The sequence below is a fragment of the Thunnus thynnus genome, chromosome 13 (genome assembly GCF_963924715.1).
Source record: "Thunnus thynnus chromosome 13, fThuThy2.1, whole genome shotgun sequence".
In the NCBI taxonomy this organism is placed as follows: Eukaryota; Metazoa; Chordata; class Actinopteri; order Scombriformes; family Scombridae; genus Thunnus; species Thunnus thynnus.
In genome coordinates this window covers 21,423,657-21,439,004 of record NC_089529.1, presented here as the reverse complement: position 1 = coordinate 21,439,004, position 15,348 = coordinate 21,423,657, and the positions used below count along the sequence as shown (strand labels likewise).

Below are 15,348 nucleotides of genomic sequence, written 5' to 3'. Positions count from 1 at the left end.
GACACAAAACCAAAAGTGAGATCAACTCTTGCCCTCAACATTTAGTTTTGTGGTTCACTTTTATATCCAATTTTCTGTCCATGCTAGCCTGACAGTGTCATGGGAATGGCCAAACAAAAGCGTTTGCTTGTTTTTGCAAAAATCTACGCCACACAATTCCAAGAATTAGTCATGTTGAACTGCCAAAGGCCATGAAGAATGACATTTACAATTAAACCGGCAATTAAATTAAGCTGTCTTCAGTGACTAAATCTTCACATTTTGTAGACAGTGATCAGCTTTAAGAGCCAAGTGTTCTTGTACAGTGTACCTCTGTTTAACGGCTGTTTATTATAAAGATGACTTTCCAGCAGAAGCCGCCAGTGTCGGTGATGTGTTAGACTGACCAGATGTTCCCACCAGCATGCAGTGTATCTCACCATGGCTGTCTGTCTGTCTGTCTGTCTGATTGGCTGTTTCAGTTTGTGTCACGACTCTGAGTTAGATATGCATCTGCCAGTCTATCAATCTATGCAGCCATCGCCTAAAATCCATTTATCAATCAGTCATTTTTTATTTCACATACAAGCACTCATTTCATTTTTGACACTTTGAATTGCGTATTGCATATGTTTAACATTACTTCCAAAGCACATGGGGTTCAGATTTATTAAGAAAATGGCAGAGCACAAATGTGCAATGCAAGTTTTATTGAATTTGCAGCCACAACCTGCATGTATTTAGCTCCTGATTTACTAAAGCAGCAGCTTATTATGCAGTCAGCTCCTGGACTAAATGCATTCTGCAAGTGAGCTCAAGAAAAAAAAAATGACTTTGTTGCACTTCAAAATATCAAAAAGGTCTAATTATTTAATTAATAATATACCACTTGGTCTTCATGGGAAATATATTTAATAATAAGAACATAAAAAAAGGAACAAATATATCAATACAAGCTGGTGGAGAGAAGGAAGGAGCGGCAGGTCCAGCGGCTCAGAGTGCAGCAGGTGGAGATGGTGTGATATGGTTGAAGTCTCACTACAATCCTGAGGTAAATGAAGCAAAACAAACAACACCAATGTCTTATATAAAGAAAGAAGAGTGCAGCTGCAGCCTGTGATGATTTCACAGACACTGGTGGTCAAGTTCAAATTCAAGTTTAGGTGACAGAGCCTGCAGATACAGACCAGAGCTGTATACCAGTCAAAGGAAAGTGACCGAGCACAAACAAACAAAAAGAGTTATTATACAGTTTATGGAAATGCTAAAACATTTACAACATCTTGTTCTCAAAGCAACCTTTTCTCCCAAAAAGAATGATTTTTATTGTTAAATTTATGACTTTTTCTCAGATTATTTTGACTTTGTTGGGGTAAAAAAAAAGACATTTTGAATATAGTGTTTCATATTTTTATGATGTGCGTAATGTTTGCACCACCTGTCCATATTTTTTATTGTAGCTGTGTTTAAAAAAGCGAGGTCTTAATGAGGAGGGACAGGAAGGAAGTCTGTTTGGAGAGTAAATATGAGAAATATCCTGCGAGAGTTGACTAAAACCAGGCAGCTCACCGTACAACAGCAGCACAGGAACTCACTTTTCTGACACTTCCAGGTTTCTTACTACCTCACTTTCACTCACACACACACACACACACACACACACACAGAGTCACACACTCCCTCCCTCCCTCCCTCTCTCCCTCTCCATCCCCGAATCTCTCTCTCCAACTTACTGTCAGTGGTGTCGGAGTCGTTGCTGCTCGTGGAGTATTTTCTCCTCTTCTTCTCGCTCTCCATCTGTCAGGGGGTTGGCAGGGAGGGAGGGAAGGAGGGAGGGAGGAAGGGAGGGGGGGGGGGGGGCAAGAGAGAGAGAGAGAGAAAAATGACGAGTGAGAAGATGTTCACCATGAAAACACAAGTGTTAATGAAATAATGCGCTGATGGCACCAATCTGTCAGAGCTTCCAGCAGGCAGCCTGCCAGAATAAACCGACTTGATCACCGTTACACATTAGCACTTTGGACTCGCTGGGAACTTCACAATGATACAGTTGTTCTGTTTCTTCAAATACAGTGGGAGTCCTTGTACAAGTTAACTGTGAATTCATCCTCCATTAGTGCAGTGTATTCACTGAGAGCTATTATACAAGTCCTCCTTTATGTGTCTACCCCACTTTAATACTGTAGGTGCCTCTTTCTGTGATACAACAGAGTGAAACCAAACCAACACACAGCAAAACAAAGCACGAGCCTCTCAACCAGCTAATAATTAGGCCACTTTTTAAGACTTTAAGCTGCAGACAGTTTACAGTGATAGGGGATAGCATCTGTATTTAATAGAAATTTTGAATGCATTTGTCACCTTAAAAGTTTCTATTTATAAGATAATTACTGCAAAAACTCAAATAGATCAGGCTTGTGCTGCAACGATTAGTCGATTAATCATCATGAAGAATTGTTTTTCTTGCAAACTGTGTGCAAAGTTTTAAGCACAGGCTACAGAGGGCTATGGAGTAGTATTGCACTTCTATAAACATTGACAGACTCACAATGGACAGTTTTTTTTAAAAGTATCAAAATCAATGCAGCAGAACCAGAGATATTGTCTTTTCTTATTTTATCCATATTCTTCTTCCTTTGTCAAAACCCGGAGCCTACATTACCCACGATGCTACTCGAGCACTGACAGTTCGGTCACAGATTCCAGTGTTTCTCCTTTATTCAGAATTATGAGCGCCGATGCAAAAATTTCTCACCATTAATCATTAATATCAATGTGCTACTAATGATTTTCACTCACACACTGTGTGAGCAGGATAACACTCTACGTTACTGTTTTGAGTCATTGACTAGTGCATCAAATCCCAGAATCCTCCCCCTCTTCATTCTTCAAAGGGACATCTTCGTGACAGGTACTGTTGTCAGAGTAGTGTAGCTGTGTTAAGGTATAGGGCAGTGCATAATGTGTGTGGGAGAGCGAGTGGCACAAAAGTGACATTTACCGCCATCGCTCACACTGTGAATGTGGGCGGTGGCAGTAAATGTACGGTAAAGACTGCAGTGTGTCAGTTAATAAAAATTGCTGCAGCTTCTCAAGACCGAGAAAAGTCTCACCTGTTGTTTCCCCAACTACTGGAAAAGTGAAGGGAGTTAGCAATGAAATTAGCGACAATGGGTTAGTCTAACCTGACCAGGCTTGCTTAAGGCGGAATGATTAATTGATTATCAGAATAGTTGGTGACTAATAGATAGATCGACTAATCATTGCAGCTCTGTTTTCCTGTTCAGCTGAAGTGGAAGGACTGTAACAAAAAGAGAGACTACTATTTTTGTATGTAAAGTGGACTGTGGATTTTTTCCTCCATCACTTAAATTGAAAGTGCTTTATGAATTACAGCAAGAAAAAAACGTGTCAATATTCATTTGAGCGTCGGACCTAAAGAAATTGTGAACCTATCCTTGAAGCAGCGCTTTAAGGTGAAAGAGGAGAACACTCTGATCAGCAAACAACCAAATTCACCTTGCTAATAGGATGTTATATTATGATTAAAAATTAAATAAATCTTACAAAGTGATGGTTTATTATAAAAGTGTCCCTGACAAGGATTAAAGTGGAGAAAAAAAAAAACATGAGAAAAATTTTAATCTTGTGCCCTGGAAGCTTGAGGGCCACAAGAAAGAGAATATATAGAGTGCCAGAAAGATGAAAAAAGGAGAGCATCGATCAAGAGAGTGTGAAAGAGAAAGAAATGAAGTAAAGAGACAGCAGCATATAGAGTCAAGAAGTCAAAAGGAGGTTTTAGCGTATGCTACACCAAGGCAGGAAAGCCAAAAGAGGAGGAGGTGGGTTACAACCTTCAGTGTGGGGAACAGAGATTTATGTGGCCGTAAAACTGGGCTATTCCCTCTTATATGGGGCTCTTCCTGTACCCCAGCCTCCCCGCCTGCCCTGCGCACACTTAACTACTCTGACATTTATGCTGACAGAAAAACACACCGCTTCTTCACCGCCGCTGACTATTTCCATTCCAGAGTCCTGCCATCGTACTCTCTCCTTCTTTCCCATTTTCCTCCCTCTTCCCGTCTTCCCTGCCTTACAATAACAGGGACACAGGGAGTCTGCAGAGTAAGGTTAAGTACATTATTGACTTCCTCGGCCTCTTTCGCTTCTCTCTCCATCTTTCCACCTCTTCCCATCTGTCTAGCTCTCCCCTCGTCTTCCTGCCTTTGAGGAGAGCGGTTAAGTACATCATTGACTTCCTCCAGCTACGTCTGTCAGACTTCAAGTCTGCACGCCTGTATCTATCTCAGGGTTTCTCCCTCGCCTATTAAACTCTCAGGCGACCCACTTAAACCACACTCAGGATAACTTAAACGCAGCCCAGTGAATTTTTGTTTCCTGACCACCCAAAGGAAAATGTGAACTCTCACGAAAACTGTCACATGAAATACTTTTGAGGACCTATTATATATATATATATATATATACATATATATATATACACACTCTGGTGTTGTTTGAAGCATTTACATCAACAGGGGTTACTTGTGGTGCAAATTTAAGAACTTTTGGGTCCTAGTTTATGATTTTAGCTAACCCGTTGACTGTATGAGCATAAAAAAGGACTATTTTGGCCTAAAATATTTATTCAGGTGTCTCCTACGTATTTGGCAGCTATCTGTGGCTACAGCTGTGCAGGGTTATTTTTCATTATAAGTTTAACTGAGTGGGGCGCCATCCATCAATGTGATGGTTTTGATTTGTTGCATGAGATACAAGAAGCTCCTACACCATTTTTAAATGGATAGGTCAGGTTTATAAATTTATCATGAGCTGAGAGTAATTTTATTTCCAAAAAACGATGCAACATCCAGTGTTTTGGTTTATGAGACAGGGGGGACATACAGGATCTGCTAGAAATTTTAGTTAGTCCCACAGTTGTTCTGAGGGTAAAACTTGTCTCCTTTCCTCCCCTCACCCATCGACACAACAACCTGGGTTCAATTCCCACTCCAGTGCTTCCAGCTTGGAAAGGCACTCCATCAAATAGATCAGACACTGTCCGAGCGTGTGAAACCTGGTGTAGCGCTGACTGACTGCACTATAGACTCCAACTGGTTGGTCGAGTGTTTGTGTGATCACACCCATTACACTGCCCTGGTGAAAGTGCTTGGTGAAAGGAGGCAGCTGGTGATGCTATGTATTAGGGGGGGTGGGGCATACTACACTATGGATGTATTAACTGCAGTCCGTATTTCAAGAAAGCCCCCTGTCATTCCAAGGAAAGTAGCTCACCAAGTGCGTATATAGGATTATCTACAACCCACAACACATGCACAATAGCATCTCTTGGCCAATGTGCCTAATAATATACAATGACCAAAAAAAAAGAAAGAAATCTATTCGAACTGACAAGTATGAATTAACCTTGTTTGCAATTTGAATTGTGCTGTGAACTTTTTTAAGATACAGAGTTTCAAGATTTCCGTTGGACCCTCCCACTGTCCCCCTAGCCTCATCCATCCAGACCAACTGAGGTTAGACACCGATGAAAGATGGAAACCTCAAAAGACAAAAAGTAGGTTACACGTCTAAATTCCAGACATCCTGGATGAGGAATTTCCTTTTACTAAGTTCTAACACACAGGGTTTTACTTTCAGTAAAATGTGCCAAAATGAGTGTGAGATTGCTATATTGCACAGGCAAGATAAATTGCACAAACCAATTTAATTCACACACATAAAGCTTTTAAAATCTCAATCTTTATACTCCCAAGGTTGGCAGATCAGACTATCAAATGCTAATATATTTTACTTCAAACATCTCAGAACCTGAGGTTCAAGTGCTTTTGAATAGAATGAAAAGATAAATCCATTAAGCCATTCAGTTTCACATTTGCAGTTTTTATTTTCAAAACACCACTTTCGGAAGAATATTACCATAAGTGCATCATTCTGTTCACCAAGGCCAGCAACTAGCTAGCCGCTAAGCTTAAAAAAAAAAAAGGCAATTATTTTACTACAGCAGGTTTTACATTTCACAAATGGTTGACAGTTTGGAATAAATCCTTGTTTTGTTTTCTTGCCTTTATTTTATTATTTACACTGAGCTATAAAACATATAATAACAGCTACAGTTAGCCCAGAAGCTAGCCAGTTAGCCTGTTAGCATCGACGCGTGAACCGGAGAGCTGTTAGTTTGTTCAAACGGCGGCCGCAAGTCACCAGTTTCCCGCTCACAGTGAATAAATCCTCACATTTAACAACGCCACGGACTGGTAACAGTTTAACTTTCCGCTAACTGCTAACAGCTAACTGCTAGCTGTTGTTGTCCAACCTTCTGTTGATCAGAAGCTTCACTTTAACTACATCAACACTTCCAGGCCGAGACGAACCAGGTGCTTCAGAATGAAAGCACCAGTGGTTCATTTCATTATTAACAGTACTTTATTATAACAGTACTTTAACTTTATTATAACACTACTTTATTTAACTTTATTGTAACAGTAGTTTATTATAACAGTACTTTATTTAACGCCATTATAAGAGTACTTAATTTAACTTTATTGTAACAGTACTTCATTTAACTAACTCGTAGCGGACTTCTATATTGGCCTAAGGTCTATTGACCTCTTAAGTGTTATTCCTAATGACAGATTTTTTTGTTAGCATGGCGTTTAGACAGAGCCAAGGGGTTTGTAGCAATAATGCTGTTAAAATAAAACTCAAAGACTGACTGACATCTGATGTGCACTGTTTTTGGAAATATAACTCATGATATACATAGTCTCTAGAAGTGTATGATTCAACTTTTTCCCATGGTCTAGTGTTAAAAAAGTATACAAAAATCACAATAAATCACAATACTGAATCGCAATACTTGTAGAATTGCAATACTTAAAAGAATCGCAATACATATTGAATCGGCACCAAAGTATCGTGATAGTATAGTTTTCATTTGGTTTGCTGACAGTGTTAACCAGCTGTTGCTTGGTTAAGTGCAAAACTTTAGAAATGTATTACCTGTTGTGTGAAGATACCTGTCAGTGTTTCTCTCTATAATTTTGTTTTTTGTTACAGCAGCGGTTGGGGAGTAATGTTGATTTTGGTTCCACATCTGTCCCAGTTGGTTTGGTTCCGGTATTTTAGCTATAAATCTGTTCTTGGGTATGCCTGTTATGATAAAACACACTACTTCCAAGCAGTGTCCAAACATTTGTTTAATTGTATACTTACTTAGAAGGGAAAATTAGACAGAATTATAATGATTTACTCGCAGTACTGTACTGCTTCTTTTGAGATGCTTCCGCTTTTCTCGCTGTATTCATCAGAGTGGGAAACCATCACCTGGCACTTTTGGCTGCTAAAGTTGTTTAGTCTATCAGCTTGCACAACACAAAACAATGAGATCTGTTTCAAATCCATTTATTGGCTTCATTCTGACTGATTGATATCCCCTTTTTAAGAATTTAGTGGTAACTATAGCGACCAGACGAGGGGTTCAGTGTCTCTGTGACATGGAGCTGTCATGCGGACCGAACCTGTGATCATAAGCTGACAGGACAGTCTCTTTAACTTCTTGTCCTGGTGGCAGTCCGGCATTTCTAAAAGCATATGTAAGCGGGGAACTGCTGGCCCGTTAAAGTTAAAAGAAGTGACAGTAATTGGAAATGTCACCGTATCTTCTTAAAATCCCCCTCCCTTCTTTTACGGAGCGGGATCATCTGCGACACAAGGCGGACTTGTAGCTCTGCAACTGCCAAGACAAGTTTCTAATTTGATTTCCTCACTCTCTCCATCTCTCACTGTGTCTCACTTATTCTTTCCCTCCACCTGATACCCTTCTTTTTCCTTCCACTCTATCTCTCATCCTTAGTTTCGACATCTACTGTATGGCTCTCTGTCTCTCATGCCGTACACACAATCCCTGTCTCAATCAATCCAGTGAACCAGAGCCCAGAGTGTAGATTGAGATATTTCTTGTTCTCTGGAGAGATGGAGTGGGTGAAAGGAGGGAAAGAAAGGAAGACGGAAAAGACTCACAAATGTACAAGTTCATCTCAATCAGTTCAGTGAACCAGACTCAAGGTCTGCACTAGGGACGGGCATGAGTACTCCAGTACTCAATTTGGACGTCAGTATTCGTTGAACATATAGAGTAATCACAGAGAGAGAGAGAGAGAGAGAGAGAGAGGTGGGGAGACATTCAGAGAGAAACAGAGAGCCTGTGACAGTCTCTGTACTGTCTTGCCAAACAGCTATAACAGATGGTACAGGAATTGCGTGCTTCTATCTCTACGGCCAGAATTCAAATGCTTTAAGTCACTTTTTCTTTTAGAATTAAATCCATTTTTAATTTGACTTTTGACTCTGATTTTGCTACGCTTGAAGACTGCTGACTTAAACAACAATTAATTCTACTTTCAACCAAATCTTTTACATTTGTTATCTCAATTTAAAACAGGCAGAAAATCCTCTACAGTGCACAGGAAGTGATGTCTTTTACATTTCCAGCAGCATCTGGCTCAATCCAAAAGGAAGAATCCCATTTAGAAAATGACAGCAATGAATATTACAGCAATTGGTTTCCAAAGCACCAGTTACCTGTGCAAATACAGTGATGACATTTATTCTACTCCGCAAGACGTCCTTCAAGAAATGTGTAATTGTTTCTCCTCCAACATGACCATCTGTAACCATTACTCACAACTGTTTTACAGCAAGAACTCGTCGATAAATCGATTAGTCAATCAAAAGAAAATTAATCAGCTACTATTTTGATAACAGATTCATCGTTTCAGTAATTTTTCAAGTAAAAATGTCAAACGTTTTTTGATCCCAGATTCTCAAATGTGATGATTTGATGTTCTTGTCTTTTTCATACAAGTAAAGTAAATTGAAGATATTAAGGTTTTAGACTGTTATTCAGACAAAACAAGCAAACTGAAGACACTGCCGTGAGCTCTGAGAAATCGTGAATGCAATTTTTTCACTATTTTTTAAAACTTCATCGACTAAACAATTAATCGATAAAGTAATCGGTAGATTCATCTCTTTCAATTAAATGTTTTTCAAGCAAAAACTAGTTTATCCCCTGGTGTTTTTTTTTCTTTTTCTGTGAAGCACTTGGTTGGACAAAGCAAGCAATTTCAAGATGTCAACTTGGGTTCTGGGAAATGTTTTGCTATTTTCAGATATTTTATAAACCAAACAATTAATCAGTTAATGGAGAGAATAATCAGCGGATTAATCCATAATGCAAACAAATATTAGTCGCAGCCCTAATTACAATGTATAAGTAAAATATCGCTGTGTAACAGTGCAGCATTGTGTTGCTTTGTCATGCTATTGGTTTTTTGTTGCATTACAGTCCCATACTGTAACAGCACTGTCTAAACCTGCAGTTTGTCAGAGTTGAAGCAGGACAATAGCTGGAGGCAACCAGCTGTCAGAGTCAATGAAACCATGTTGTGTGAGGGAGAGAGCGCTATTAAAAGAGAATGAAATACAATCGTATCATAAAAAATAATGTGGTTTTGGTGGGGCAGAACATTTCTGACAAATAAAAAATAAGACTCCTGGCTAAATGAAGGAAGAAAGTTTGGAAAGGAGCAGAGAGAAGGGAGGAGGAACCAGAGATTTGGAGATCAATACAGGAGTAAGGAGACAGATCATCAGTCAAAGAAAAAACAGAATGATGTCCCAAAAGATGAAGGCAGACAGAAAGATGAGAGTTAGACTGGAAAAACATCCAGACAGGGGGACTTTATAATCCTAACAAAGACAAACAAGCCAGAGAAAGACAGCAGGAAGCCCAGAGAGTTACAGAGGCACACAAAAATGCTCTTCTCTCCACGCAAACAAAATTACATTTCAGCACATAAACGTACATTATATGTCTATATATACCCACCCATACATTGGAAAACAAGCAGACATATGTACAACATGTGAACCACCTTAAACTTTAAGCTCCCTACATCCTGCTGTAATCACCGTGCTACATAAAACAGAACTAGCTTTGCTAATGAACTCATTCATTTAAATAATAAGCTAATGATGTGAATATGAACTCTGTGTCTTAAAGCAACAAGAAGAAGAAACAGCTAAAACAGTTTTTCCTTGTTAAAATGCAAATTTAATAGAGGGGAACCGGTAGTATAAGCATCAAGTTTGTCTAATATCATGTGTTGTATTGTTCAGGATGTGTAAACACACAGAGACAGGCAGACGCCACCATGGGGAGAGAACGTCCTGCCTAACGTGATCGTGGTGGCGGGGGTATAAAAATAGAAGAATCAAGCATGCAGGCATATACAGTACACTCTGTACAGGCATACACAGACAAACACAGACAGGCTGCCCCGTGGCCAAGCGGTGTTATATTCAAGTGCTATGTGACGAGCTGTGTCCTCCTTTTTATGCATGGCTCACATCAGCCGGAGGGGCAATGAGTGGCAGCCAGACAATGCAACAAGTTGCATACACACACACAGACACACGCACACACACACACACACACACACACACACACACACACACACACACACGCACATGTGCAAAAAAAAAAAAACAACTGAGGAAATGTCCAACAGCGTGGCTAAGAACTGAAGCAGCAGGATTTCTTATGATTAATCTAAAAGGTAATCGTCACTCTGCTTTAAGTTAAGACGTGAACATTAGCCCAGAATAGGTATTGCAACTAATGATTATTTTCAATATTGATTGATTGGTCTTTAAAATGTTTGGAAATGGTGAAAAATGTCCATCAAGCCCACAATGCCACTTAAAATATCTTGTTTTGTCCCGACCAACAGTCCACAACCCAAAGATATTCAGTTTACTGTCACTGACGACCAGAGAAACCAGAAAATATTCACATGTAGGAAGCTGGAGCCAGAGAATGTCAGCATTTTTTCTCAAAAAACGACTCAAAATGATTAACTGATTATCAAAAAAGTCGGTGATTAATTTTTTCTTGATCGGCTAATCGATTCATCGACAGATCGTTGCAGCTCTAGCCCAGGAAACACTTTTTTGTCTCATTGTTCAAAGACCAGTCTGGTCCAGAATCCAATCCAGATTAGTTGATTGTAATTTAATCTAACATAGATTATACTAGCACAGTCCCTTTATGTTTAATTTCAATAATTTGGATAATACTTTGGATTATTAATGATATCAAACAGTCCTGAACATTTTTATCAAATCAAATTGTAGCCTGGAGATATTATGTCCGAACCCAAACAGAACTAAGGCTGGTAATCTGATTGAACTGCCATTTCATTTCACTTCATCCTTTCAGCTTCAATGTTCATGATAGCCGATTACTCGTGGGAAGGGAGTTTGGGATTATATTTTGTTTTGCCCTTAACAATCAGTACTGAATCACACATCTGTCCCTGTTGTGTCCTTTTAAGTGGACATGGAGGCTCGGAGCAGCTAATGTCTTGACAATGATTGAAGAAATAAGAAAATTAAGAGTTTAATCTGCAAGTCGACTGACAACATCCATGCTTGTTGCCATTTTTACAGCCATTTTTGTTGCTGTTTTAGCTTGGTAGCTACCTAGCAGTGGAAGATAAAATCCTAATCCTACCTATAAAACTCAGATTGCTCAATTGTTTCTCCAATCCAACGGAAACAGCCACCAATGAGCGCGACGCCAGATCTATTTGAACCACTGAGCAAACCGAGGATGTAGATGACTGATCTGAAATCAGGCTAAACAGAAACCACCACCAGCACCTAAATTTTAAACCCATTTCCGCAGTAGCAGAAACAAAAGCACATATTTCTTATGTGTATACCACTCATCAGCATTTCAATGCTAGAAATTTGCCAAATCCATCCAAAACATCAACCACAATAATATTAAAATTCCACTTTCTCCTATTGACAATATTTCAGCAGCTTTAACTTAACATACCACAACATGATAGAAAAGTAGGGACCTAAAATTTAAACCTGACACAGTTTACAGGATCCTTTCAGTTTAGCTCTCAGTTGAATACTATCAGCCGGTATAAGCCACATTTTCTGTGCATAGTTTAGTGTCAGCCCAAAACATTTACAATAAGACAAACAGTGAGAGGGTTGACTAATGCATGCTGGGAAAGCCAAGTCGCCTGGGGAGCTAATTAATTGGCTGACTATGACACTGCCGAGAGCACTATGTCTGAATGAACGATTAAAGGGGGTGGGGGGGGGGGGGGGGGGGTGCTCTATGAAAATGTGCAACAGATCAGACCTGAGCAAACAGCAGAATCTGGACACCAAACTGCAGGTGGGGAAAGAAAATCCTGTGTCAGCTATTTTACCACTTCACGGGATGTGTAACCCACCCTTGTGCTATTCAACTAGGGTGAGCTTCAGCATAGAAACCCAGTACGGATGTTGGAGGAAAACGTCGGGTGCGAGCAGCTGTTATTGCTCAAAGACAAATAGTGTAACAATGCAAGTCAAGCTGAAGGAAAGCATGTGAAAATCTAAAAAAACTCAACAGTAAACAATCCCTTATATTTCATATACAGATGAGCAGCGCCTCAAAACAAGAAAGCAAGAAAGAAAAGAGCGGTGTTTGTTTCCCTGACCTGGCTCCTCCTGAATGGAGTTCGCCTGTAAACCAGTCAGATGGCTTTAAGTCTCTAAAATGATGTGACAGACTGGTGCCCTGTCCACCGAGAGTACGCTAGCACAGGCTCACAGGCTCCGCTGAGAAGTTTTGGCATACGCAGAAATTCCGGGATTAGATGGTGTTAGTGATGTACCGATTTTGAATAATCTGTTTTCTACAGCGTATCATAGGAACATTTTAGTCATTTCAGCTGTACTAGTGCAGCCGCTGAGGCTTCATCAGTGTAATTATCAAGTGAGCAGATGTCGCTGCAGATGAAAATGGGAAATAAAATGTCATTTAAAGTACCTGTGTTTGGGTTTTAAACATCCTGACAGCTGCATACGCCCCACCTGAGGCCAGAATAAATGTGACATCTTTTTCTATCTTTATATTTTCTACTAATCCTCCTTCTTTGTCAGTAAGTTATGACATGGTAGCTATTATTTCTCTTTGCTAGCCACTCGTCTAACCAGTTCTTGTGGTATCTATCGTGAAGAAACCTTACTGCTGCTGAGAAAGTTACTGAGAACATGTAAATGAAGAAATGAAGATGGTGCAGAGTTCACAATGAATCACAATGATGAAAAGATGCCTGAACTCAGTACAAGAAGAGGATCCACTCACACAGTGGAGGATAAATGAGAAAACTTTACCTCAACTTGCTCAGTTTGCTAAGAAGTATTTGTGCATCTCCGCTTTCAAGCTCAGCTTCACAACGTGTATTTAGTATGTCAGGGCTCATTTGCAGTTCAAGAAGGGCGCACAACTTACAGAGGAGCACATTGACATGCTGGTGTTCTTAGCAGAAAAAATCTAAAGAAACTTTAGGCTACAGTAACGGGTGTCACTCTCACTCACCTCTGTAGAGTACGTCTGTATATATAAGAATAGTAATTACTTCCGTTTGATTGTGTTTTTTTCTCATTTGTTACTTGATAATGCATAAGATTACGCTGCTTGGGGGCAGTGTGAGGTCTTAAAATAGTCTGTGAAATATTCATTTCTATTTGTGTGACATGACTTTTATTCCTTTGAATTTCAGTCTAGTTAATTTTAGAATTTTAGACTTTGTGCTGCTGGTGTTCCTTGCAAAAAAAATGTGGATGTTACAAAAAAACTTTAGGTTACAATAATGGGTTTCTGTAGAGCATGTCTGCATATAGCCTATAAGAATAGTAATTACCTCCGTTTGTTTTTTTTACTCATTTGTTACTTGAAGTTATGTAAGTCTGCAGTGTTTTTTACTTGCACTTTATTGCCTTTTGAATGTGAATGAATCTCCAAGGTTTTTGAGGTGGGAAAATCAACCGCCTGCATCAAACCATTTTTGGTAAAGACTTGTAAATATTTAATCTCTTCTCAATCATCTTCAAGCGAGCTACTTGCCAGCAATCTGAGTATCTTATATAGATTTATTTGTGTTTATTGTGTATTTTATAGTATTGTCCATTCAGACCATAATGCCCTGGTGGCTACTTGCCGGAAGCAGTGCTGGTAGCAGGATCCAGTTCAACGAATACATGTTTAACAAAGGAAGATGACATCACTACCTCAACAGGAATATTGTTTTCATTAATAAGTAAAGACGTTTTAATTATTAATGTTTACTAAAGTCACTCTGCTGTTCTCTGCTACTAGCCAAGAAAAGAAAAGTCGTACCTCGTCATGTTACAGGCTTGTTATATTTACCTTTTAATGAAAATCTAAAATTTTATGCCCTAAATGTTGTCTGTCTCTATCGTCTGTTTGGGAGGCCGGCCTTAAAGAGACAGGAGCTAAAACGGCCTGTTTCAGACAGAGGCTGAACTGAGGGGCTGCATAAAGAGCCAGTATAAGTTCAATAAAGAGTTTTTTGAACTGTAAGACCAAGAATATAAATAAAGACCTGAAAATGTGTATGATATGTCCCCTTTAATAGATCAATTGGGTATAAAATGTCAGAAAACTGTGAAAATGTGTGAAAAGAGCCTAAACTGACATTTTCAGATAGTCTTGTCTGATCAACAGTCCAAAACCCAAAAAGTATCCCATTTACAATCGTATAACAGTGGAAAAAAAGCAACAAATTCTCACATTTGAGAAGCTGAGACCAGAGAGTGTGTGATGGAAATTTTTACTCTTATGCTGTATTGTTTTACGATTCATGTGTTTATACTTAGACGTGCAGTATAAACTTCTTTTACATGCATAAACCTTGTGTGAGAATGTGCAGGAACGTTATCGAAAGCGAAACTGTGTGGTCCGACCTTCAACTTTTAGTTATGTTGTGCACTCCCCTTCCTCCACGGCAGATTGATGGGGAGACAGAACTCCTCCAGGAAGAGACTGTAATAAGGGATGCACGAAGGACCGACTACAGTACGATTTATTAACTGCCAAGGTTGTATATTCTGAGGGTCACGGATTGTTCTTTAACGTTCTGTGGCGGGCGTGGCTACGACTATAAAATATGAGTGTTTGACTTCCCCTTTGTCTCCCTGTCTAACTCAGACTATGATTCCCACATGCATATGAAGTTGGAATAAAACTCTGAGAGACGATCCCTTAGACAATTAGTGCGGAAGGCTAACTTTGCTTGTTTACTATATTACGTGAACATCGCTATTGTTTCCCCATCGACCAATCGATTGGTTGAAGACTAGGTACGATTTCTTTGGTTGACTGCAGCCCTTCTTTATAAAATATTTAATTTATTATGACTGATCAATTAATGAGCTATTCATTTCAACACTAAACTTGCTGTAGAGTAC

The 15,348-nt window shown here is 39.4% G+C and overlaps 1 protein-coding gene across 1 annotated transcript in view; it reads right to left on the bottom strand.

Annotated features, from left to right (window-relative positions):
* Positions 1 to 15,348, bottom strand: part of jade2 (jade family PHD finger 2) — a 212,419-nt gene that overhangs the window by 181,242 nt on the left and 15,829 nt on the right. Inside the window, exon 2 of the mRNA XM_067608584.1 lies at positions 1,713 to 1,776. Coding sequence (XP_067464685.1) covers positions 1,713 to 1,776 — 64 coding nt within the window. The remainder of the gene's footprint in view (positions 1 to 1,712; positions 1,777 to 15,348) is intronic.